Source organism: Ciconia boyciana, chromosome 2 (genome assembly GCF_034638445.1).
Source record: "Ciconia boyciana chromosome 2, ASM3463844v1, whole genome shotgun sequence".
Lineage (NCBI taxonomy): Eukaryota > Metazoa > Chordata > Aves > Ciconiiformes > Ciconiidae > Ciconia > Ciconia boyciana.
In genome coordinates this window covers 121,509,140-121,535,731 of record NC_132935.1, presented here as the reverse complement: position 1 = coordinate 121,535,731, position 26,592 = coordinate 121,509,140, and the positions used below count along the sequence as shown (strand labels likewise).

The 26,592-nt window shown below is 40.3% G+C and overlaps 2 protein-coding genes across 2 annotated transcripts in view; both read left to right on the top strand.

The window, feature by feature from the left end:
- LOC140647252 (collagen alpha-4(VI) chain-like) overlaps positions 1–26,592 on the top strand; it is an 83,432-nt gene that overhangs the window by 23,475 nt on the left and 33,365 nt on the right. Inside the window, 15 exon segments of the mRNA XM_072851612.1 lie at positions 6,219–6,351; positions 6,984–6,986; positions 8,324–8,911; positions 10,428–10,875; positions 10,877–11,025; positions 11,708–12,331; positions 12,594–12,738; positions 12,740–13,062; positions 13,065–13,139; positions 13,627–14,226; positions 18,004–18,353; positions 21,369–21,447; positions 22,608–22,753; positions 22,847–22,939; positions 24,404–24,457. Coding sequence (XP_072707713.1) covers positions 6,219–6,351; positions 6,984–6,986; positions 8,324–8,911; positions 10,428–10,875; positions 10,877–11,025; positions 11,708–12,331; positions 12,594–12,738; positions 12,740–13,062; positions 13,065–13,139; positions 13,627–14,226; positions 18,004–18,353; positions 21,369–21,447; positions 22,608–22,753; positions 22,847–22,939; positions 24,404–24,457 — 3,810 coding nt within the window.
- On the top strand, positions 7,127–7,966 carry LOC140648678 (collagen alpha-1(XII) chain-like). The gene is made up of 2 exons (XM_072855036.1): positions 7,127–7,161; positions 7,315–7,966. Exons 1-2 carry the CDS (start codon positions 7,127–7,129, stop codon positions 7,964–7,966), a joined length of 687 nt encoding a protein of 228 aa, XP_072711137.1.

Below are 26,592 nucleotides of genomic sequence, written 5' to 3'. Positions count from 1 at the left end.
ATTGACTTCCTCAGTCAGGTAAGTCACCCAGGGTGCCATTGCTTGAATCTGTGTCTGGCCATGTAATTGTACCTGGAATCATTAGGAAACTCTTCTTTTCTCTGAGAAACCTGCAGCGAGTAAAGCTGCAACTTTCTTCCTGAGACATTTCAGTGCTAACAAAATGATAATGTACTTGTAGGAAACAAAATGTGCCTGTAGAGAGGAGACAACTGATAAAAAGACTTCTTCCTTTACATAAAGAACTGATACCTAGAAAATATTTTGCATTGTTTTTACAGCAACATTTATCCTTATTCTGGTATTAGTATGTCTCAGTGGTGAAAGTTCAATATGTGGACATATGAGGAGAGTGTTGAGGTGGGAGAGTGGGATGGATTTCTTCTGGTTTTACTGTTTGGTGAAACCAGGCAGTTGCACAGATGGCATCCAGGCTTTAAATTTGCTTTAGTGAGAGAAAAGGGGTTGGCAGAGGACAGGGATAACTAACTGTGGCACGTGAGCTGAAGCTGGCAGTCTGCTGCATTCAAGGACTCGGGCTTTTTCAAAAGACTTCAGAAGGAATGAAATCAGCATGTAAAAGTTGAAGAAATCTAACTGGAGTACTTCAGTAGGTAGGAGAAAGCTACATGATCACGTTCATTTGCACTGGTAGAGACGGTATCTGCAGTTGTCACAAGAAAGGTTGTGTTCCTTCTCTTGATATATACAAATGGAAGAGGGGAAATGTTCCCAAACCAGGGTGTGCAGGGAGATCCTGCATGCAACATGATTATAAATTATAGGTGAAAAACAGATGTTGCCTCAAAAACTCCACGCTTTTGATAGTGTGCTTAAGAAGTGTATTAACATTTGACAATGCAATTTGCTCTGGCAGCAGACATCTACAGAATGACTCTTTTAGGTGCGTAAAACACTGAAGCAACTGAAGATAAAATTGGGGCATTAGTTGATTAAAAAAGAGGAAACAAAACATAGTTGTAAGCAATCTTTGTGAAGCATTTAAAGAATTTAGGAGTACTGTTGATCTTTTTCTTCCTTTGAGATTTATTGCATGCATATTGGTGGGTCTCTGGGAACAAATAAGCAAAAATGCTGGTAGTAAAATAAGCTTTAAAATATGTATCCTTTTACACTGTTTTTATAAGGCTTTTAATAATTTTCATACTGTTGTCTCCTAAAATAGCATTAAAGTGGAAAGAAGTCTTAGATTTTTGACAATTGCTGTCTTATCATCTTACATAGGTTATGCCTCTATATATTTATAAAAACAACAACAGATATGCATATTTAAGTAGCTTATACTAGGACCCTGTATATACTGCTTTATGTTCAAATACGTTTTGGAATTAACATATTGCTAGCTTAATATGCAGAATTGGTAATGCTCTGTGAGACTGCATGTTTCTGAGTGAGTTATTTAGGCTTTGATCCATAGTACCTATGAGCTGTATGGCATGAGTTTTCCATTAAATCACTTCTTTCATTTTACTTTAGGAAATAATGAAGAATACACGTAGAAGGCATAAAGTACCTCTGTTTATGCAGCTTGTAGTGCATGATTGGAATTCTATATGCGAAGATAAGGCAAAATAAATGGTACAAGTAGGGAAACTAGTCCGCACACATTTTTGAATTGCAGTGTCCCTGTGTATTTAAAGAAGCTGCCTGATGTCAATAGAGGCTACTGAAGGGAAAAATAAAGAGCAAGTGGGAAATAGGTTTCCATCTGCACTCACTGTTTAGGAAGAGTGGGAGAGATTTTGCAGCTGTGGGGTATCTGACCCTATGAGCTGGCCACATTCTTGAGGCGTGAGGTTGGAGGAAGCTGAAGGAGGCAAACAGAGACTACAGCTTTAAGAGGTATGGAAATAAATGCATAGCTCAACAGTTGCAGATTATTGTGTGTGGTATAACAGTAAGAGCTAGACTTTGGTACAAAATTCAAATGTTTACGTTATTGAGGAAAGTCTAGCCCCTTGCTAAAACAGCAACTGTATTTTGCTCATCTGTCTGTGGGCAACCACATACAACCTGAAAGCATGGTGATATTGGTGCCCTTGAGTTTTCACAAACTCAGTGTTTTGCTGTAAAAATCTCCACCACTATAACTAGAGGCTTTGGAAATACTGGCAGCATTTTACATACATGCTCTTGAATATGTACTTTTCTAGCTGTGTCTATAGATCTATGTACGATTTATTAAAACCAGATAGTTCAAGATGCTTACTGCTCCTCTGGTGCAATAACTGTGCTATCAAAGTAGGTACTGCATAATACAGTAATGAAAGTTAGTAATCATGATTATTTTTATTTTGGATATCATTAAAATATTTAATTGTGTCTCAGTATAAACTTTTTGCTTATTAACATCTAAAAAAGAGGCTGATGTCATGAGGCGTAATAGTGAAAACAAATAACTGGGGGTCAAATCTCTGTCAAAGTGATCAAGGAGAACTCTCTAAGAGGTTCAGTAACTATCAGGAATATATACAGAAAAATTAATTAAATCCAAGACAAAACTTAATTGTGAAGATGGCATATAAGATGATTGCAAAACATTTTTATTTGCTGTGGTTTCATATATGACATATCACAGCTTCCCTTATGTTAGAAGTGCTTATTAAAGAAAACTGCAATGTGCAGAGGCATGAAGAAGGTTTCCACAATGCACAAACTCCAGCATTGCCTTCTGTTCTTTTGAAGGACCACGTAGTACCTGGATGCCCTTTTGTTGCATAGGGACTGCAGTTACACCGGGAATCTCTGTGTTACTGCAGTACTAATAATAGTAAAAAGTGCCCATATGTGATAAATGTCTTGAAATATAGGAGATGTGGCGCTTTTTTCTCCCCACAGGAGAAGGTTCCAAAGAACCCTTCAAGAGCTACAATGGGGCTTGGTGTGGTGATACTTGGATATGAAGTTTCACTATTGCCTGAGGGTAGAATATAGAGTCAAGCAGATGATTTCTGTTCATTGCTTTTTGTTATTTACAAGACCTAGGGTAATATTACATACTGTTACCCTAAGAACTTGGAACTGAAGCCTGTGCTATGTTAGACCAGCTGTAGACTTTCCACTAAATTGTCATTACAGATACAAGATATAGTTTAAAAACCAGTGTAATGAATTGTTAACAGCAGCATTTGATCATCAACTTGTATTTTCACAGATACTTGGCTTGCTTTTTCAGTAGAATATAAATGACGTTTACAATATGATAAACAATCTAATTGGTTTGTGATTTTAATATAAAAGTATAGCTGGTTTCAAAAGAGATTAGAAGAATTTATGGAAGTATGGTCTTCATCCAAATGCAACCTGGAAATCTGTAAACCGGTGTGTGTGGAAGGGAGAAGATACCTACATTCTTTAATTTTCCTTTTATGCTCTTTCCTTAAGCTAATTGTCAAAGACAAGGGATTGGGCAAGATGGACCTTTGTTCTGATCACTAGGACTTTTTTGGTGACTAGTGGCAAAGGGAAGTTTATCAAACAAAAGTGACAGAAATAAAGAGGAGCAATCTGCATGTATAGGTAGATACCCAGCCCCCAGCACATACCTTGAAGATACTGAAAAGACTAATGTGTGGATTAACCTGTTATGCTGTAGCCATCACTTAGATATGCTCTCCCTCTATATAGATTCAGTTTCACATCCTTCCACAAGAGGAATTTACCTGTGTCTGAGACTGGTTGATTCTGAGAAAGATGCTCCCGGGTTCCAAGAAGCATGCCTAGATAGCCCTCCCATTGCTGCGAGGATGAACTAGCTTGTCTTTTGCCTGCTGTCTGATTGCTTCTATGTGTCTTCACATACATTTCCCTCTCTGTTACTTATAAGTTTAGGCAGTATTCATGCCAACATAATTATTAGATGTTAAGCAATGGCAGAGACACAGATGCTGGGGAAATTTGGGTGTAAATCAGCTCCAAAATGAAATTCTAGATTCATGGTTCTCATCAGAATTCCAGAAGCCCTGAAACCTTTAAAAAGCCAAGCCAGGATCCTGGGTTTGCTGAGGTTGCACTCTGTGTCAAACCCAAGCCTGGATATAAGTAGCTCAAGCTATCTCTTTCTTCTGATCTGAGCATCTGCTAGGATCAACCAACAGGTTCAAAAGATAGCCTGAGACAGAACAGTGTTTGGCTTATTTATATTACTGATAGCTCAACAGTGCTTTGTATAAAATTTTGGTAATAAGCAGGTGGGAGCACATAAAAGTCAGTAGCCATGCATCTTCCAGACCAATATACCTCTAGCATAGGCTGTATATTAGGTATGAGATTCTTAGGGTAGCCCCAGTGAGATGTCTTTTTCAGTCATTTGAGCATAATATCTGAGTTATGTCAGGTTTCTGAATTTTACCTCGCCCTCCTCAGTGACTCATTCCTCAGTCCTCCTCCTCAGTCTAATTTCCACAGAATCCTTGCTACCAACAGGTGTGTTTTGGAGACCTGAGGAAGAGACTACATACAGTGTTGAACAGCATTACCTCTGGCGTGCACATCCATGGGAAAGAAGTACAGCATGGACAGCATCTCTGTCAAGCTATTCTTTCCCCTAGAATGGGAAGAGAGATACTCTCAGTTGACAGAGGACCAGCTACAAAGGGCTGGTGAGAGGAATGACTTTGGCTGGCTGAAATGCAGCGGTGGCATCTTTTAGTTGTCTGTTTTAAATACTTGAATAACCAAAGGTCATAGAATAAATGCGCACTATACCTGATTTTCTCATCCTCCCTGCTGGACATACCTAGCCAACCTGGTTCTCTGCTACTCATGTCACCATGCAGAAGCATTTGGCCTTTATATTCATAAATTTTACCAAAAATATTTTCTTAGTTTTGATCTGGGACAGAATGTGAGGGTGGAACTAAGAGGAAAGCAGCTAATGAGAAAAGAAAGAGAACTTCAGCAGCTCCAAAGAAAAACAATATGAAATATTTTCATATCTATCCTTTTTTGCATGCTTGGCCTCCAAGGCTCTGGTTTATTATTTCTTTTTATTCTTTAAGCTATTTAGCGTACATGTGTTCTAGAATTGAAAATTTTTCAGACCTGTTTTGTTATCGCTTGTTTAGAGTACTTAAGCTCAACGTGGCTTTATTTTGTACTTTCTTGCTGAGAGATTTTCATTCCTGTCGTGGTTTAGCCCCAGCCGGCAGCTAAGCACCACACAGCCACTCACTCACTCCCCCCTGGTGGGATGGGGGAGAGAATCGGAAGAGCAAAAGTAAGAAAACTCGAGGGTTGAGATGAAGACAGTTTAATAGGTAAAGCAAAAGCTGCGCACGCAAGCAAAGCAAAGCAAGGAATTCATTCACTACTTCCCATGGGCAGGCAGGTGTTCAGCCATCTCCAGGAAAGCAGGGCTCCGTCACGCATAATGGTTACTTGGGAAGACAAACGCCATCACTCCAAATGTCCCCCCTTCCTTCTTCTTCCCCAGCTTTATATACTGAGCGTGACGTCATGTGGTATGGAATAGCCCTTTGGTCAGTTTGGGTCAACTATCCTGGCTGTGTCCCCTCCCAGCTTCTTCTGCACCTGGCAGAGCATGGGAAGCTGAAAAGTCCTTGACTGGTGCAGCAACAACTAAAACATCTCTGTATTATCAACACTGTTTTCAGCACAAATCCAAAACACAGCCCCATACCAGCCACTATAAAGAAAATTAACTCTATCTCAGCTGAAACCAGGACAATTCCTATTTCCCATAACATTGAGTTGCGGTACTTTTATATTGCAAGTGTCTTCATTACTGGCCAGCTGGCATATTTCATTTGTAAATGAATGCTTGTTCTTATCTACGTCTATTGTATATAGATACCACCACCAAATTTTTCTTTTAAATAGATGTGTGGGTGGGGAATTTCAAGGCTAGAGGGGAATCTTAAAAGCATAACTCCCATTAATCTTACATTGTGAACAGCTCGCTTTTAGTTGAATTTTGGATTGTGGTAAATATAACTGTGTGAATCAGAACAAAGCATGATTGTGTGAGAGCGGAGCAGTGAACAGCTCATTTTGGTTATATGCTGTACATCAGTGTCAAACTAACAACTCTGTGTTCAAAGCCTGTATGTTAAAAGCTGAGGGAAGAAAATATGAATTTAAAGTGCTGCTTTAAATTGCATACAGCTAGAAAGCCTCCATGTTGTTAACAAAATGCATTTACCAATTTCCCCCACAATTAAAAATCTCTTTCTGAGGAAATCGTGCTCTGTATTTCTTACTGTCATTGTTTGTTTTTTTCTAGGGAGGTTTTCAAAATGGATGACTGGAAACCACTTCTTGTTCTTCTCTTTGTTTCCGCCTTCTGCTCTATAGATGCACAGCAGACTGGTAATACACTAAAGAAGTGACTCTTCTTCACGTTGATAGCAAAATTAATTTTTTCCATTTATACCCAATGCAGAGAGAGATGAAGAATTGATGACAGTTTATTCTTTGTATAACTAGGGATAATGTGGTATGTTTTTACGAAACATATATTTAAGCTAGGATAGGACAGTTGTCCTAAAAACTGCAAAATTAAATGCAACAGCTCATTAAAATTTGGTTTTGTTCATGCGTGCTGAGGTTCTGTGTTTTCAACAGCAATGAAAAACTCTTACAATTGTAAAGCCACCAAGAGCAAGATAAGTCACAGGATTTAGCATTTTTATTTTGGTAGTCAGGTTTTCTGGAAGATCTGCTGGAGAAAAAGTGTTCTGTCCAGTTGCAGAACATTTTCTGCATGTCTCTTGGTTTAGGGAAATAATAACTGTTTCATCCATGCCCTACTAGTGTCATATGCTTGTGAAAGGTGTGGAAACACATGAGTTTAGTATTTGCTACAAGTAAATGTGGTTAGTCCTGTTTAAGTTGGGGTGAATTTATTTTTTTTCCCTCAGATAATAAATATTTAGTAATGTATCCTTGCAGAATGGAGCTCAAAGTGCCTGAGTAACTTTTCCTTTGGGCTCACTTGACAGCAGGTCAATACATTCTTACGATTGTGGTTCACATACAGAAGTGTGTGCAGCAATTACCATATGCATTTACTACATATAAGTTCTGAGCATGTTGCGTGTGGAAATTGTCAGTCTGAATTTCAGCATCTCTCCTTTGCCTAAGAATGGTGTTGCAGAAGGATGCAGCCTCTGACCCTCTGTATGATGAACAGGGGAAAAGAAAGAACTAGTGGGTGGTGAGAATTTACCAGGATAGATGGAAGGATTTTTCTGCAAAAGGCCAATAGGTCTTGGATTCTGAAAAGCAATCAGGAGGCAAAATTACTCTTCTATTAGATTACACATCCTGTAGGAAAACAAGAAAGTTACAAAATATTTCTTCAGTCTGCAGGAAAGCTTCTATGGCAGACATCATCTTCCTGGTAGATGGATCCTGGAGTATAGGGACAAAGAACTTCAAGATCATGCAAGACTTGTTGTACACAATAGTCAATGGCTTTGATATTGGGCAAGACAAAATCCGTGTTGGTATGATTCAGTACAGTGATGTGCCATACACTGAATTCTTGTTGAACGCTTACTATAACAAAAACGATATCTTACAGAAGATACAGAAATTACATTACAAAGGAGGAGGCACCAAAACTGGGCAGAGCCTCCAGTTTATGCTAGAGAATCACTTTGTAACCAGTGCTGGTAGCCGAAAGGAAGAAGGGGTTCCTCAAATAGCTGTGGTGTTAACAAAAGGGCAGGCTGAAGATAATGTTCAAAACCCAGCCACAGCAATCAAGAATGCTGGCATCACATTGTACACCATAGGCATTAAAGGTTCTGCTTTGTCTGAGCTTCAAGAAATGGCTAGTGAGCCAGCTGATAAGCATGTCTATGAAGTGGAAGATTTTGCTTCTCTGCAGGGACTCTCTTACAGTATTCTACAGGTGCTTTGTACTACACTAGAGGAGATAACTGGACCAGCCACCCAGGTTGCCCATGGTATGTCCTGAAAGAGCTGCTTTCTTTCCAGCTTTATTTTTTTTCTATGTGTAGATGAAGTACATGGAATTGCTGTGTATTGCCACAATACGGGTTTTAACTTCTTGCATCTTCCATATATTGCTAACTAGCTTTCAATAATATCAACTCATAACTGTGATAATTTTTGAGTACCTGTCTACCTTTAAAATATTCAAAATAATGGGGGGGGGGAAGGTGAAGGGAGGAAAGAGAAGGCAGAAACATGCAACACAGTTGCAGTTTATTTCATGAATGATAAAATGTATAGTCAGTTCTTCCTTGTTCATGAACAAAGCTGCAGAAGAAGATATAGTAATTCATTCTTCTATGTGATCTTCCTTGGGCAGCTTGCAGAAAAGCCACGTTGGCAGATGTTGTCTTTTTAGTGGATACTTCAACAAGTATTGGCCAGGAAAACTTTCAGAAGGTGAAGAATTTCCTCTCCACCTTGGTTTCAAGTCTTGATGTTGGCCTTGATGCAATCCAAGTTGGGCTGGCACAATACAATGATGAGACTTACCAAGAATTCTTGCTGAATCAGTATTTATTGAAAAATGATGTTTTGGAGCAGATTGAGAATTTGCTATATAAGAGTGGAGAAACTTACACAGGGAGAGCTCTGGATTTTGTCAGCAGAGTGTATTTCACTGAACCTGCTGGTAGCAGAGCTAAGGACTATGTCCCGCAGGTAGCCATTCTAATCACCGGTGGAGAATCCAATGATGAAGTTGAATTGCCTGCCAGAAAACTGAGGAACAGAGGCATTTCTCTCTATGTTGTTGGAATTGGTGTCCAGAATACAGCTGAGCTTCAGCAAATAGCCAGCAAACCTTTTGGTAAATATCTGTATAGCGCTGGTAGTTTTGATGACCTTCAAGATCTCTCCACAAGACTTTTGGGAAACTTCTGCTTTGCAGTTGAAAGTCAGATAGAAGGTAAGAAGTTGTCCTTATACTTGTGCCATTTCAGTTGCTCATACTGTGTAATTGTGAAAATAGGGTGTAGAAAAGTGGTCCTGGTTTTAATGTTGTTTACATCAGTGTTACTGTCATGTAACGTGATTGAAAACAAGGAGGCTAATTTTGAGTTAGGTTGCAGTTCAGGATGATGTTCTTGTTCTTCTTAACACATTTCAGTGTATGTGTTGAAGTCGGTGAGGCTTAACCATTAGTATAGGAAGGTAACGTTATGCTTGGTGCTGTCTGTAAGCTGAGCCTTAATGTATTGCAAAGAAAGTCAGGATCAGATTCACAGATTCTGTGAAGCACATTCAATTTCATCTCATTAGAGCTGGTGGAGCCTTTTATAGAGAATGTTTTGTTTTGATGTCATTGAACAGTTTAACAGAGAATTATTTCTTGATTAAGCTATGCTTTTGGTAACTCTTAATTCCTCCAAAAACCTAGTTCAGAAATTGAACATTCTAGGAGCGACAAAAATGAAGGGAAGCCATATTTTCCCATCTTTTCAATACATTTGCTGAACAGCAAAATTCACAGAAAATATATTTTCCCTGTTTCTTCAAAGACTGTTATTGTTGAATGGTGAAAGGGGAAGGGATATAAAAAAGACATGGTAACAAAACTAAAATCAAAACAAAAAATTGGGGTTTAAAATAATGATAAATGTTTAAAATGTAATGTAGTTATAATTTAAAAAGGAAACTTATTTTTTCCCTGGTTTTGCAGAGGTCAGTGTGGATACCCCCACTAGTTTTTCTTGATTATGAGAAAAGGTTAGGGATTACAGACTATGCTGGTAGTTAGCCACTTGGCTTTAATCCCCTTCTCCATCATAAACTGTTACACTCAAGGATGCGTTTAGGTCCAGTTTCATTTGTCTTGCATCTGATGTGCCCTCCAGATATGCATATCTCTTTTCACTGACTGTAAGTGAAGTTAGAATGAATTTGTTCATGTTCTCTGATATTCAGAGGGACTGTCTGTCCTTTGGAGCAACTCCTCATGGAGTTATGAAGGTAAGAGTATTCTGAAGTGCTCAGATGGGTCCAGTACTTAGATGCAACCTAGATTCCAGTAGTGATGTAGAAGACCTTGGTTAATGGAGTATCAGGGGAATGGAATGGTAAAGCATGCAATCTCATTCCCACAGTCATAAGTAGAAGATTTGGTGTCAGGAAGATGAAACTTTTATCTACATAAATACTGTCAGATGTAGAGTTTCTCAAGACATTTTTCTTAGGACTTTTTTTGCAGGGCTAGTTTCACTAGAATTCTTTGTTTAATTTGTCAAGATATAGAATTATAGTGATTACATAGCATGCTTAATGGTATGCTGTAGACTTAAAACTTTGGTCTAAACTTAAAATTGTGGAGATAGGTGAACAGGTTGTAATTTTCATTTAGCTTGCATTCAAAGCCAGGTCTGGGTATAGGTTGACAGTATTCCTTTTGGCATCTGATCTGTCGCTTTTTTTCCCCCTCTATGCAGCGTTTGCAAAACAATATGCTGATGTTATTTTCCTTATTGACTCCACTGAGAACATGAGGCCTTCAACCTTTGGGAAAGTAAAACATTTCATCTCCCACATAGTCAGACAGCTAGATGTTGGGCTTAACAAGTATAGAATTGGCCTAGCCCAGTTTAGTGGCATAGGACAGGTGGAGTTTTTACTGAACACATATGAAAATAAAGAAGAGGTGCTTGACCACATTCAGCACATCATTGCATTCACTGGAGGCTCATCGAAGGCTGGAAGTGCCCTGAAGTTTTTGCAGGAAACCTTTTTCATGGATGGTGCTGGAAGCCGGCTCAGCGAAGGCACTCCACAGGTTGTAGTGGTCATCACACCCTCTGGATCCAGGAACAATATCATGGAGGCAGCCTGGATGTTAGAAGAGGTAGGGGTAAAAGTTGTCTCAGCTGATGCTGGATACTTTTGAGGAAGAAGAAAAGGTGAGAGACTCCTCTAGCATGACGTCCCAGACTTATAAAGGGGAGAGCATTGACCTTCTCCAGCAAAACATTGTCAGTGATATGGAAGCCTCACTTCAGAAGCTTTATGACCTTGATCCAAGTGGGCCAGCAGGTACGATGTATCACCAGAGCAAAACCAGCAGCCTGAGTAGCTTCTGAGTCCCTAGTAATCCAGAGCAACTTCTCAGGTGGCTGTGAGGGAAGAACAGAGTGCAAATGGCTGGCAGTTCTGCTTTTACCGAAGTGCTATATTGACAAAATATTTACTACCTTTGTCTGGGTGGTGGCAATACTTGCCTGTGCACAGTTTGTTGTAATTACCTGTATTAACCAAGGGGAACAGGGCAGTCGTCTAGAGGGGCTAGCTGCAGTGGAATTGCCTGTTTGACTGACAGGACAATTTTGCTTGAATTTTGTTTGTAGAAAATTGCCATAGGAGAGTTTGTATGTAACCACAGAATAACTTCCCTAATATCCAGGGGTGTCCTGATTAGCAGTCACTCTGCAGGAGAGTGAGAAAAGCATTTGTCTTGCGGACTTTCCTGTAGTGTGGGTAAGGGGCCAGTTAAGGTATGGTGCTTATTTCAGGGATTTCTTTTACTGTGAAAATCAATATATAAATCTCTGCTCTTCAGTACTGATAGGGATTTAGATTTCATGTTTTATTGTAGCAACACCTTGCATATTACCTTGAGATGATCCTTTTTGTAACAACCTATTCTGATTGTCCCACCAATTATCCCATAGTGTGACCTACATTAATCTTATCTTCCTTTTGTTTACTTTGCTTTTAGTGTGTTCCAGTGCGACTGTTGCAGATATTGTGTTTCTTGTGGATGAATCCAGCAAAATTGGGTCAAAAAACTTCCAGCTGATAAGGGCCTTTCTGTTAAAAATTGTTAATGCCCTAGATATTGGTCCAAGTAATGTAAGAGTTGGGCTAGTGCTGTACAGTAATGAACCAAGGCTAGAGTTCACCCTGGACACATTCAAGGATAAATTGGAAATCCTGAACTACTTGCAGAACTTACCATATCGAGGGGGGCAAACATACACTGGAGCAGCCATTGAGTTCCTGAGGAAGAAGGTTTTTACTCAAGAAGCAGGCAGCAGGAAAAAACAAGGAGTGCAGCAAATTGCTGTGGTTATCACCAGTGGCCAGTCCTTGGATGACTACACTGAAGCAGCATCTAAACTAAGACGTAAAGGTGTTACTGTCTATGCTGTGGGCATCCAGAATACCACAGAGAGTAGCAATCTTGCTAAAATTGCAACTTATCCCCCAAGGAAACATGTCACCACCCTGAAGTTTTTTCTACAGCTGTCAAATATTGGATGGAAAATAAAGAAACAGCTTTGTAATGAGATTGTGACAAAAACCTTTGTAGTCCCATTACAGTTGCAAAGTATGAAAAAAGGTAAGAAGTACATAAATAATTGTCATTTCAGAGCTGCTGGGCTTGCTCTTGGTATGTGCACCATCTGCACTTAATGCAAGAGGAAATTAACATTCAGAAAGGTTTTAGTGAGGTTTATGAAGTTGTGGTGATTGACCCAAATGTCAGCAAGGTAAGAGCTGACCTGCTTAGAACCAGGCTCAGGGCTCAGGCTCGGGCGTCAGAGGTCACGGTCAGGGGTCAAGCTCAGGGGTTGGGGTCAGTGGTCTGGGCTCACATTCAGGGATGAGAGTTGGGGCCAGGCTTAGGGGTTGGGGGTCCCATAGCCCCTGTGTAGTGCATGGATCATCTGGTGTTACAGACCTGCAATTCAAAAATGTGCAGTGTCTCATAGAAGCAGTAGTTAATGACTCAGTGATTGGTGTGTATAAATTTCAAGTTTCAACTCTCCTCTGAGTCTCAGAGTAGAGAAGCAGGATTCAACTTGAAGCCTCTGCCAGGCCAGCCCTTCACAGCAAGAGCTTTGAGCTTTGCCAGGCAGAGATTTGGTGTGAACTAGGGTGGGTGTGCATCTTTCCTTGCTGTCACCAGGATCCTTATTCTTACTACTGATGAACCAACTGCACCGTTGGATAGAGCCAATCTTCCCATGGCCAAAAGAGCTTTGAAGGGAGGTGAAATCAACTTAACTGCTGTTGGAGTGAACAAAGCAAGCAGAGCAGAACTTGAAGAGATTACTGAAGGTCAAGAAAGATACTCTTTGCACAGAGCTATGATGCACTGCCAATAAAAACATTAGGGAACTCTGCTTCTGCAATGAAAATGACAGGCGAGAACTCTCTCCACTTCAGGGGTACCAACATGCTGTCTTTCTCCACAGCAGTCATGCAGTTCAAGTGTTTTTTTCCTCACAGTGGCCCTTCAGGTAGCAAGAGGATGAGTGTGGTGAGTGGGGTAGTTAATCTGACTTACTGCTAGGTAAAGTCTGACCTCCCTCAGCTGAGGGTTTGGCTTTGGTTACAAGCTCAGTCTTCTTATGACTCTCCCAGCTGGTCTTTTTAGATGATACATAAAGATCTGTGATTTCTTCTGCAAGTTAACAGTGGAAAAGGATGGATTTTATCTATGCATGGAAGGTCTTTGGGTTGAAGTAGGATAGATGATGGGTTGGCCTTGCATGGCCTTGCTGTGAACAGCTTCTGTGACTAAAGGTTTACACTGCAGAGAATAAGAAAAAGATTAAATGCTGCCAAGGTTATGGTCCTCACTAATTTTTTTTTCTGTTTGTTTGTTTTCCCCTCTGCTTTTTCCCTAAGTTTGCAGCAGTCAAGTGGCAGATCTGGTATTCCTGATAGATGGATCAGAAAGCATATCAAAAAGTAACTTTTCTGTCATTAAGACCTTCATGTTGGAAATTGTGGACAGCTTTGTTATTTCTAGGGATAAAGTACATGTTGGAGTAGTCCAGTACAGCCAAGAGCCCCAGAAAGAATTTTCTCTTAATGAGTTCTATACTGACACCATGATAAAGGAAAAGATCAACAGAATCGAGCAATTGCAGTCCTCTACGTTCACTGGCAAAGGGCTGAGGCTTGTCCAGAGCCTTTTTCAGCCTGCCAATGGAGGCTGCAAGAGCCAAGGAGTCTCACAGAACCTTGTAGTGATTACAGGCGGGTACTCTGCTGACAGGGTGGAGGATGCAGCAATGGCTTTGAGAAGTGATGGGATCCATGTCTTTGCAGTTGGAATAGGGATTATAAACTCCTTTGAGCTGCTTTTAATAGCTGGCGATGCAAGGAGAGTGTTCACAGTGGAAAACTTTGATGCGCTGAAAACCATTGAGAGGAGTACTGTAAATCAGGTCTGTGAATCTGAAGATCTTCGTAGCCAAAGAAAGTAACATAAATGTTTTGTGGGTGTATAATGGCAAATATCTACATGGCTACATGCAGTCCCTGATAAAAGTACCTGAGCTAGCTGGACAGCAATGCAACTGTTTTACCAAAGAATATTGCTCAGGTTACTCAGTCTTGCAACTTTCTAGACTCTCACTTTGCTTTAGTCAAGAACCATTACACTCTTTGCTATGGTAAATGGCTTCCGAGGTAAGACAGTGCATCACATCTAGCATTTGTATTCATAGCTCCTCAGTGTCTGAAAGGTGCCAGAGCAGATATGCCCCAGATATCCTAATCAAAAGAGAAAAATGGACAATTCAGTAATATTTAAAAAAAGAGCCTTCCAAAAACCTAACTTTGTCATCTACAGCTGACCATACTGCTTCAGTGGGACTGTCAGCAGCAACTGTTGACAAAACTTATGTCTCACAGAGGCACTGTGGAGAGGAGGTGTGAGAAAATCTATCCTTGGATATGTGGGAGGTATTGGCAAGGTGGGAGCAGCAAATCCACAGTAATGCTGAGATGCTACCCAAAAGCTTTCCCTATATAAGAAATAGAAGGTGGTATCTCTTACTACATCTTCTTGGTGGCAACAGCAGCTTGGATGCCACACAGCCTGAGAGGCTCCCAACACCAAAGAAAATAAAGGCTCAGTATTGCCTTTGATTAATGTAGCAACTTTTATCAGATGTCAGATGCTGGTTTTGTATCTGAGCTTATTCCGAGTTGGTACTGCGGTATCAGTCACCTTGTCATGTGGGAAGACTGAAGCAGAAAACATACCAAATTGCTCTTTAAAATTACATATTAATGCCAGGCATGTAGTAAGATAAATACTGTAGATGTGTTTGTTAAGTTGCAAAAAGAAAAATGTAGTGAATGACATAAAAAAGCTGAGCTCTTCCTCTACTGAAGGTGAGGGGGACCTACTGTGGTGTAAGTGGATGGCATTGATTGGGGGTAGCAGGAAGAGACAGTGCTGGAGCAGTTCTTTGTGCACATCCTTACAGGAGCTGTGACTGTCCTTTGGATCTCCTTGTTGTTTTTCCTGTGTTTTCACCACATAGGTGATGTTTTACATGTGTTGGATACATGCTCCTTGTTCTCTTTGTTGTGCCGTAACACTGATCCTACCCAGCTCTCCAGGTTTCATTCCCTTAGTGACCAGAAATTTACTGTGAGAACGGAACGCTGGGATGACCACGCTGCTTTTCTAAGGCTTTTTGTAACAACAGCTGAACAAATAGATAACTCTGCCTCTCCTGTACCCTGGGCTTGTGCGATCTTCGACACAGCAAAACTGACTGGTGTTTGCTGGGGTGTTGGGGGCCAAAATGAAGAGCTGAGCCTTCCCTCCTAAAGCCAGGAGCTACTACTTTCTGTGCGAATTATATCTGCTCGGGTGGTTTTCAGAGAGGAGGACAGCTGCGCCTGTTTCGGTATGAGCTCTGCAGCCCCACTCTCTCATTTTTCCCATCAAGAGCTGAGCAACCTCCAGCTGAAAAGGCATCCCCCGGCTCCTGAAAGCAGAGAGAGAGGGGGCTGCTGTGGAAGTGGGGTGCACTGCCGTGGAACAGCGTGACCGTGGCTGATGCAGTAGCACCTCCTGGTGTTTCATGGCCAGGGAAGAGGGAGATTTAATGGGAGATGCAGCAGTAAACTTGATATATATACAGGCACGCTTCTTTAGAGAGAGAAGTTAAGGAAGGCATATTGGCTTTGATCTCACTGATGCATGTATTTATTGTTAAGTTCTGCATAAATTTGTCTCATAAAACAAAGATCAGCTTCCTGTGAAGCCTGTTTTATCTTGTCCTGTCATCTGTTTTCCTATATTTGCTGACCTTCTTTCCTGTAATAAATCTATTAATTACCCTTTCTCCAGTCACCTTCTCTTAAACTGCCAGATTTTTCAAATTTAAAAAAGCTGCATTCAAGGTACGGAAAGCCAACAGGGGAAAAAGATACCTTTACAGCAGTAAGATTGGGCAGTTTAACAACGTGGATGCGTGTGGGAGAACAGGTGATTAGAAAAAGAGGTTAGCTACGCAGAGCTGTTTACTCCTGCAAATAAATACAGATTATCAACAGAGTATAGAGTACCTACCAGAAGCTGTTTTACACATTCTCATGCACGAAAGTGCATGAAAGTGAATGCTTTATTGCTATTTTGGTATTACTGCTGGTACACTGGGGAGTTGGCAGGGAATGTTTTAAGAGCTAGGCAATGTGGCTGACCAATTTTCAGGGCTAAACTGCTGAGTCCGTGGTTGCCCTTCACACTCCCTCCAAATTATGTGGTTAATAAGACCCAGATCTCAGAAAAATCTCATTGTGAAAACCTACTCTGTGTGTGCTGGACATGAACAGATACTGGAAGAAATATCCAATAAATGTTATGTTCATGGAAATGTTTAATCAGAAACATCCCTCACAATTACAAAACTGCTGTTCCCTGAACTGATGATGGCCTTTGCGTCACAGGTGTTCTGTGAATCTTGAAATCAGATGTGCAGCCTCACAGCCTGGCTAAGGGGCATGACTGAGGGGGGTGTGTGTAGACGTATATGTGTGTATAGATATATTTATCTGTTTAAGAATTTTTTTTTTCTTGTGGACTAAACAGAAAAGCTCTATAGGCTTCTTATGTTGCTCAGAGGCCTGAATGTTGGATTTTTTTAAGCCATAAAACCACATTCAACATGACCTTTTACATTTAAAGATTTTCATGCTGCTTACCAGCAAATCATACCCTCTAGGGGGCAGTTTGTACCGCAAGTGAAAATACTGAAACATAATGATGGCCACTTTGAGGTTAAATTATTTCTGGATGTATTTGGTTAAAGAGCTGAACATGTTCATCTTTTTCATGCGTGAGGGAAAACCCAGAAAACTGTAATGAAGCTTATATGGAATAATGGTCTACAGGAACTAGACCAAACTAACAAACGTGGAGAACAACCTTGTGTTTGATAAGTGTTTCAGAGTCAGTGGGTGAAGAAGGAACAAAATTGGGGGGAGTGCTGTTTTACAGATAAAACTGCATGCCTCTGACTTCCTTGCAGAGGTACAACAGATGATAATGCATCTAGGGGCACAGAATAAAATTCAGCACAACATATGGAGAATCAAGGTATAAAAGAAAGAAGCCAAATGGTTTAGCTGCTTGATGAGGGCAAAATGATTGGGGAGGGGGGAGGAATTAACCACATAGCAGTATTTGCTGTTATTATCAGGAGCTATGCAAGTAATTTCATAAGTGAGGTACCCCTCACCTTACAGCAGCTGTTATTCACAGTAGATATATGACATTGCATGTAGGCAATGCTGCCTCTTTCTCTCATGTTTGTTTCTTTGGCCTGTTGTTCTACATTTGTATGCATCATTTGGTCTTGTGACAAAGTGACAAAGCACAGTCAGCCGTCAAGCTTCCCCCTGCAATTGGAATATGTGTTGCACATTCTCAGTTGGTAGCAAAGCTCATGGAAACATTTGCACGATTGGGTCCTTTGAGGACATTTGACAGCTGGAGAACAGTGACCTGTTTTGCAGTTTGGGTAGGTACATATGTCCAGTGATGTAGTCCTCAGTATCTGCAAGTTCACATAGCCCTGCTGAAACTGGTGGGCCGATGGTATTTTATGTTTATGGAAAACCTATCTATCTCACGAATTCTGACTTCTGGTTTTAAATCTACCATATTGAATTTTGTTCTACTCCCACAATTCTGACAAAAGACAAGATCACAAATAGCATATGTTTATAATTTCCTGTTTCTTCTACTTTTTTCAGATTGCAACATAGATCTTTCTATAGCAGTTGATATTTCAAGGCGCATGCGGCCAGCATCCACAGTGCTTCTGAAACAGAAACTGCAAGCATTTGTCCCCAAACTTTTACTCCAGATGAAATTGCTGCCAAATACCAGCTGTAATGCTGGCTCTCCAGTCAACATTAGATTCAAGTTCCAAGTATTGGCACAGACCAAACAATTAATCTTTGACTCTGACTTTGAAGACTATAATGAAGAGATCATCCAGAAGTTCTTAGATGCACAGACCACTGTGGACACCTACCTGAATGCAGACTTCTTACAGGCACTTGAGGAGAAGTTCTTTAGTGTGACCTCTGCTAAAGTTAAGGTAACTTAATGGTGTGAATGTATATGTTGGAAAAATTATGCAGTTTGATGTTTACAGACTCTGATGCTGAGTAGTCCAGGGAGACAAAAAGGTAGTTCAGGAATTGGTGAATCCAATAAACAGAATCACAGAATGGTTGAGGTTGAAAGGAACCTCTGGAGGTCACCTTGTCCAGCCCCCCTGCTCAAGGAGGGTCAACTAGAGCAGGCTGCCCAGGACCATGTCCAGATGGCTTTTGAGTATCTCCAAGAATGGAGACTCCACAACCTCTCTAGGCAACCCGTGCCAGTGCTCAGTCACCCTCATGGTAAAAGTGTTTCCTTAGGTTTATATAGAACCTCCTGTTCTTTTGTTCGCCCTGATATAACTGCATATATCAGTTCCAATTCCCTAGGTGCTCCTGCAGTGAGATGGTACCCAGAACATTTGGGTTAATACATATGATCACGAGTATTCATACAGAAAACCTTCTTACATCTACCATGGAATGTCTTTGTACTTTGAGTAGTGGAAACAGTTCTCTTTCAGAAACTCTAAATCCTGATCCTGAATCTCTGTCCAGAATAATGACAGCTCTAAGCAAAAGTCACAGAAAACATCACCCAATAAATTTGTTTACAGAAGTTTATTTGTGTAGTTAACTTGTCGAATAATTTCAAATAACGAAGCTGAGTTCTGCTCGTGGATAACTGATGGTCAGGAAAATCTGCATAGACGCTGCAGTTAATTCATCCACCTTGAAGTGAGGTGAAGGGAGAAGCATAAGGCTTGATCTAATCTCTTCTGAAGTGAATGGGGAATCTTTCCACTTAGGTGAAAGAAAGTTAGATCTCATTGGAGTATTTCAGGGTCATTGCCCTGACAGTTTATTCTTAATAAGGCACTGACTCAGTAAAGCACTGTTTGAATATTATCAGTTACTAAGGTCTACATGCAGGAAGACCTTCCTACCGAAGAAGGACAGGTTAGCCCTTGCAAAATACATAAGGGGTTTCCTCTATGAACCTTATTTAACTTTTATAAGATGTTAATTTTAATCTGATGTGGAGCGAGAAAGCCATATTGTTACGAATTCCGCTGCTTTCAGATGTAAGTTGGTGTCCTGTGTTTTTTACAGCATTTGCATAAGTGTGGCTTACCAATTCAGGTTGTAATTTGGTGCATATTTAATACTAATTTTTTCCAAAGATTTCTTAAAATGTCATTTTATTCTGAACGGGGAACATGACCATATAGGATTTTGCTTCTTTTGGGCTTCAGTAGAGAGAACTTCTTTGACATACAAGTAAAAGCAGTGGGTTTTTTCTTCTAATTGCCAATTCTGTTAGATCCCTGTTGAAGAGTTAAGCAAAGCTTCTTTCTGCTTATGCATTATTACTAGAAATAAATATGCTGCATATCTCAGCACTTTACCAGTGGATTAATATTTCTTTCTGATACTGTTTATGTGCAAATTGAAAATACAAGACTTTAGAATGCACATTAAATCACAATTTAATCTCCCTAGGATCCTGAGCAATAACATGCTTGTTCTGTAAAGATTATTAGTTATAAACCTCATCAGGGATAGTGATTCTCTGTTGTTTGCATTTCTTCTTTTCTTTGTTATTTTTTTTTTGTTTTTCAGCAAAATTTCACCTAATTCCAGCATTTTTGACAAAGCAAGACTCAGATGTGTTCCAACAAGAGCTTTATATAAATGAAAGCTTTGTAAACATATATAGTGCCCACGCTAACACGTCACATTCCCCCCCGCCCAATGTTTTTAAAATGAAAAGATCACTGGAAAAGAGCATCAAGCCCAGGCCTACAGTGTTGTTTCTAACAGTCTGTGTTGTGTTTACCCATCCATGGTCCAGCTCTCCACTGTATCACACTCTGCTTGAGCAAATGTAGAATCAGTACCATATTGGATGTTTGGGAACTCTCCACTGCCAGAGTTAACTCTGCCCACTCTTAAATTCTGGTCTCCTTGCTGCTTTAGCGCAGAAGTGGGATGTTTGGTGTGGCAGTCACTTCATTTGCCTTTGTCATCTGTGGAAAAAATTGCCTTAACAGAAGTAATTCTCTAGAGTTCGGATTGGTTGAAGCTGTACATTGTATAGGGAATGTAAAATAAGAAGGATGGGAGGGAAGGAGCTTTAGCTGTGCTTGTCCACGTGTTGGTGAGAAAGTTTAGGAGGATGTAGTCACGACCATTGGGGGCAGGAGACAGTTCACCTGTGCAGCCTCTCTGTGGGAAACCTAATCCACTGGATGAGTGGGGCCTGAGAAGACTTCTGCTGGTTTGAAGGGGGAAGGTAAGGAGAGAAATGGGAAGAAACTGGCAGCTTGGAGGGGAACTGTAAGAAACTTTCCTCAGCCCTGAAAGAGGCTTAACTATAGTTCTTTGGCCTGAAAAGGTGGGAATGTAGCCAATACAAAGGGTCAGGATTAGCGTCCTTGTGTGAGCTAAGCCTTATGTCTTATCAAGGAAAAATATGGCAAAGAGTGGAGCAGTGGAGGCGTGGAGAGTGCCTATGTGGAAAGGCCAAGGGGACATAAGCGTCTGCAGGGAGGGAGGATTGGACCCAGAGAGGATGCGCTTCCTGGTGTGGCTCAGGTGACGGCCAACTGGAGCTGCTCTTGTAGAAAGGGAAATTTTTGTTTGCTCTAAGTTCTTCTCCACATTCACTTACAGGAGAACTCTTCTGACATCAGAGAAAGTGGATAAGTCACAGCAGAACTGGCCTTCCACCTAGCATACTGAGAAGATGACAGATATAATTAAGAGCAATGCTATGAACTGGTCAGCAAGACAAATCCCTCAAATGAGAGTGCTGTCAGGGAAGAGAGGCTTTTGTGTTTTGTTCTCCTTGCTCCTCAGCACTTTTTCCAGCACGCGTTTCAGATCTACCATAGTGAAGTGCAATTTGACCACCTCATAGCCAATTTTCAATGCAAACTGTACTTTTTACAATGACTCAACTTTTAGTCTCTTCTCAATTGACTTGGCATTACTCCCTTTCCTGGCAGGTTCTGTTAGTATTTTCAGATGGACTGGATGATTCGCTGGAAGATCTCAGAAAAGCAGCTGACTCACTTCGCTTTAAAGGTATTACAGTACTGCATTGATGCTTCAGCCTCCTACTACCAATGGCCCAATGTATTGCTCCCCCACTGCAACTTTTCCACATGACGTTACCTCTCCACGCTCATATGGCGTTCCTCATGTTGTGGTTTAACTCCAGCTGGCAACTAAGCACCACACAGCTGCTTGCTCACTCCCCCCCGGTGGGATGGGGGAGAGAATCGGAAGAGTAAAAGTGAGAAAACTCGTGGGTTGAGATAAAGACAGTTTAATAGGTAAAGCAAAAGCTGCACACACAAGTAAAGCAAGGAATTCATTCACTCCTTCCCATGGGCAGGCAGGTGTTCAGCCATCTCCAGGAAAGCAGGGCTCCATCACACATAGCAGTTACTTGGGAAGATGAACGCCATCACTTGAATGTTCCCCCCTTCCTTCTTCCCCAGCTTTATATGCTGAGCATGACGTCATATGGTATGGAATAGCCCTTTGGTCAGTTGGGGTCAGCTGTCCCAGCTGTGTCCCCTCCCAACTTCTTCTGCACTTGGCAGAGCATGGGAAGCTGAAAAGTCCTTGATTTACTATAAGCACTACTTGGCAACAACTAAAACATCCCTGTATTATCAACAGTGTTTTCAGCACAAATCCAAAACATAGCCCCTTACTAGCTACTATAAAGAAAATTAACTCTATCCCAGCCATAACCGTCATACTCAGGAGTCACTGGGAGAGTTTTTGCTTCTCCATGTGAACCAGTACACACGATGGCTTGTCACTGGTTGGCAGATGATGCCCGAAACATGCCTAGGGGTGCAGAGGGCCTGAGATGGTTCTGGTTTCTGGAGTCCAGCTCCAGCAGCTGCGGCAATTCAGGGCGCCCCGTCTCACTGATGAGTGCAGCACCAGAGGTTAGACCCAACTCTGACTTCTGCAGGAGAAAACAGTTTTACAGTTCTGTTTGGGCACTGAGTAGCAGTCTGGTCTGACAAGTAGGGAGAGAAGTTAATTGGAAAATTACTGGTCTGGATTTTTCTCTTATACCTTGTTCTCAATAGCTTGACTTCTTTTACGTACTGTGTTGAAGCCATGAAATGTCTTTTAGAGAACTGTTGTTATTCACAATGATATTGTTGGTTAAATAATATAGTCCAGGCATTCACTAATTTAAATCTATACTTATGTTGAAGGTCTTGATGCACTTCTATTAGTTGGCCTGGACAATACACAGAACTTGACTGAACTTCGGGAAGTAGAGTTTGGCAGAGGGTTTGGATACAATGAACCTCTGAGTGTTGGGTTTGCAGAGATTGCAAACATCTTGCAGAGAAATCTTGTAAGTCCTTCTGTGATATAAACAAATGGGGGAAAATAATTCTTTGTTTTATGGTTAATATACATAAATGAAATGTTTCTTGTAATTTTTCAGGATACTGTTGCAGAAAGGAAATGCTGTAAGGTTGTTTGTAAATGCCTGGGAGAAAATGGTGATCGTGGTGGCCAGGGAAGTCCTGGAAGGAAGGTAGGAGAGCCAAGACAGACATTACTTAAGAATTGCTTTATTTTTCAAAGTGTTTTTGTTTTTTGTAGTGTTTCAGAGCATGCATGCATGCATGTACCTATGACTTTGCTGTTAGGACAGAGGAAGGAGAAACATGAAATGTGATCATTTCTCTGCTGCATGTTCCTATTGCAAAAGTATTTTTGTGATGAAAATCATTCGTACATATAAAAATCATTAAGCACTCTCTTTCACCAATTCAACAGAAAATGGGGAGGGATTTAAAAAATTAAGTCTGATTAACCAAGAGGCTTATTAGCTATTGTGAATGAGAAACTTCCAGCCAACAAGCTGAGAGTAGAAAATAATCCTTCTTTACTAGGTGTGAGCCTTATCCTTTTGTGCCTCTAGCTATTCCAAATATCCTCTTCTATAAGTTTCTTCTGACCCAATACAGTACTAATTTACATTATTTCCTTTAAGATTGTATATTGTCTGTTTTAAGCCTTTCAAGTATTACAGATATCACCACTTCTACAGCATGCTAGTAGATTTCATTATTAAGGTTTTTAGTATACGTAGTCTCCATTTGACTACTATTTATTCTATTATTTCTACTTATTCTGGTAACATGCTAAGTAAATTATACCTGTAGTTCACACTCTTCAGTTATGTGGTTGCAGTTAAATGAAATTTTGGTTATCTCTCAGCAAAAGTATAGTCTTCTAATGTTTATTCATAAACCAATTTACTGATTTCTTCCATTACTCTTGTTTATTTTCTTACACCTTTCTGTTTTACTAAAATGTCTAGATTAACATGCTTAGACAAAACAGTGTTCAGAATGTAGACATAGTTGTTTTGCAGGCAGATAGACATGATGCCTGGGTTGTACAGCCTACAATTCTAAAAGCATGTTTTTGCAGAACAAATTCATGTCTCATTTTTGTTCATTTTCATTCCTAGTAATTCAATTCGTGCTAGTTTCTCTCTCTTCAAGTTTTTGCCCTGAGGGTATGAGGTTTCCATCACTTCAAACACAAAGTTGCAATATTCCTAAAAGTCTTTGTAAGGTATTGCAGTATATTTGTCCTAACATGTTTTCAATTCCTTATATTTTTCATTTCACCTTAGAATTTCATTACTGTATAATGTTTCCTCTGCCAAATCATGAAGGAAGATATTTAATTTGACCAAATATCCCAATGAGCTTTGTTAACCCATCAGGCAGTTTCCTGAAATAGCATACTGAAATTTTGTATTGAACTTTGTAGTTTCATTTTTTTTTTTCACAGCCATGTCAAGTACATAGGACTGTGCAGACTGTCTGTGTAAATGTAGTCGATGGAGTCTGCCCTCCTCAGCATAACCAGATCTAATTTTCAGGAAATGTTTTCTACCTCCACGTGCAGAATAATCTGATAGAAATGAACCCAGTGTGCTCGGAGAACAGTGTTACTTATCTCTTAAGTTCCTGTTTTTCAGGGAAGTACGGGTTACGCAGGATCTCCTGGCCATCCTGGTGAGGAAGGTGGGATTGTAAGTAAACATTATTCCTTCCTGCTAGGATGTTGTTGGTTGGTGCCTGAACCTGTCTGCACTTACTCATTCACTAAAATGTGTTAAGCAACATGTATCTGAAGGTAAATATATGGGCTTGATTCTGTGTGCATCTGCACCTCACTATAGTTAGTAATAACTTCTAATGCAGAAAAAGAATCAATTAGAATTGCGCAACAGCATCTTATGTGGCATGTTTATGGCTAACTCATATACTCATTTTTCGTGACAGACTGTACCAGGTTCTGTGCTGATAGTTCTTATAGAAAAGGCCATCCCTTCCCTTCATTGCATGAGTGAATATCTTATGACTGGATAACAAATTTGAATTTTGTAGTGTGTTTTGGTGATTTCCAAATCCTTTGCAGTGTGCTGTTCCTGACATAAACTTCAACGTAATGTGCATAAGCCAAAGCCCAACCCACTGGGAGTATTTCTTCCTCTTTTGCTGTCTAGAAACAAATAAACAAAAATCCCCCAAAGAATAAGACATAATTTCCTTAGCACCATAAGCACAGAGCTAGGTTTACAGCACTGCACCCATGACATGAATATTACTCCTAACTACAGGTGAGAAGCCTGCAAACCAAGAACCAGCCAAGGATTTCTCTCTGTACATAACTGTAAAATCCACATTGGAGTAGTTCCAGTTCTCTCAGCAGATTGGTCAGCCTGAATTTGCCTTTGGTGAGGCAGCCTGGGGCAAGCCAACTGTCTACTCAGAGAAAGGCAGTAGTGGAAAAGAACAATTGGCATCTGGGATTATCAAGAAAGTGCACTGGGATGGTAGTTTTACAGTTTCTTTGGAAATTGCTGGTTGTAACTACTGGAGGAGTTTCCGCAGAATTTATTTTTTTTTTCACGTGGCCTGATTTGCTGAATGATAGAATAAAATTTCATATAAGGAATTTCCAGAATGACTTTAAAATATTTATTTTACTCAGGAATAGAACTATTTTCACATCCTTTCACAGATATGAATGGCATGATATAAGTAGGAATTAAAATTAAAATCTTGAGGGTTTTTTAAAATGAGAAACATTTTGAACAGATTGAAATGGGGTGCCCCAAATTTTTCACCACAGCATTTTGATTTGAAAGATTCTAAGTCTTGTCTTTTTTGAAGTGGTGAAGGGTTGAAAACATTTTTTAATTTGTTTTTGTGTATAAAATTGAATTTCTGTTTTTGACCTTCTGAGAATCCAGAATAATCTTCTAGAACAGGTAAATTATGGAAGTCTTGTCTCTGAGTTTTCTGGTCCCTTCGTTTTCCTTTTCTTTACTGTGGAAGGATGAGAAGTTGTCATGTCCACACTTTCAGAAACTTTCTCTGTCTCCTGCGTGTGAGCCTACAAGTGACTTTCATGTTGTAAATGTTCCTTGCTAGAGGCTAAACTTTTTTCCAGCCACAAGGTAAGAATTTGAAGCATCCAAACCAGTTGAATGTAGTAAATACACAGCAGAAAGCAGGCTGCTGCTGATAGACTACAGAAGATGCCACAAGGAAAGGAGGTTGAGGAGATAATGCTGGACAGCTTTGGTTTATCATGGTGTAGTACTCAGCTCAGGAATTAGTCTTAATGTTTCACATAGGCAATGCAGCCAGGCCAAAATGGTTAAACTTCTGTTTTTTCATATTGTGGTGTGGTTTTGTGGCACCACTGTCTAACTTAATCTAGAATGTGATCCATGTTGCTTTTTTGCTAGTTTAGAGAAAGAGACCTTTCTTTAAAGAGGAGAAAAGAAAGAAGGGTCTTTGTTCTTCTGATCTTCGGCTCTTCAAGTTTGTCTTCTCTTTTGCATGATAGTACAGGAGCTCTCAGGTTTACTGTGTGTTTGTTCTCATTTCATTTGTCACTGTTTACCTCTTTAGATGGCAATTTTAAGGGGATCTGCTGGGAGATGCTGCTCTCTTTCCAATTCGTTTTAGAGCTTCCATCCTAACAAACCCGGAATAGAAGTCTTCAGAGATCAGTGACTAGAGGAAAGGCATTCAATATTCAGTTAAAAAACGACTCACCAAAAGGCCTACATTGAAGTACAGAGATTTTACATGGCGCAGTCTAAAACATGGCCTGATAGTGAGAGCAGAGAACCAGGGTGCAACTCAAACT

Excerpts from the sequence above, each read along its gene's own strand:
- LOC140648678 (XM_072855036.1), top strand. The coding sequence starts at position 7,127 with ATGGTGTTGCAGAAGGATGCAGCCTCTGACCCTCT. Across the intron at positions 7,162-7,314 it reads GATGCAGCCTCTGACCCTCT|GAAAACAAGAAAGTTACAAA; the intron begins GTATGATGAACA and ends CACATCCTGTAG.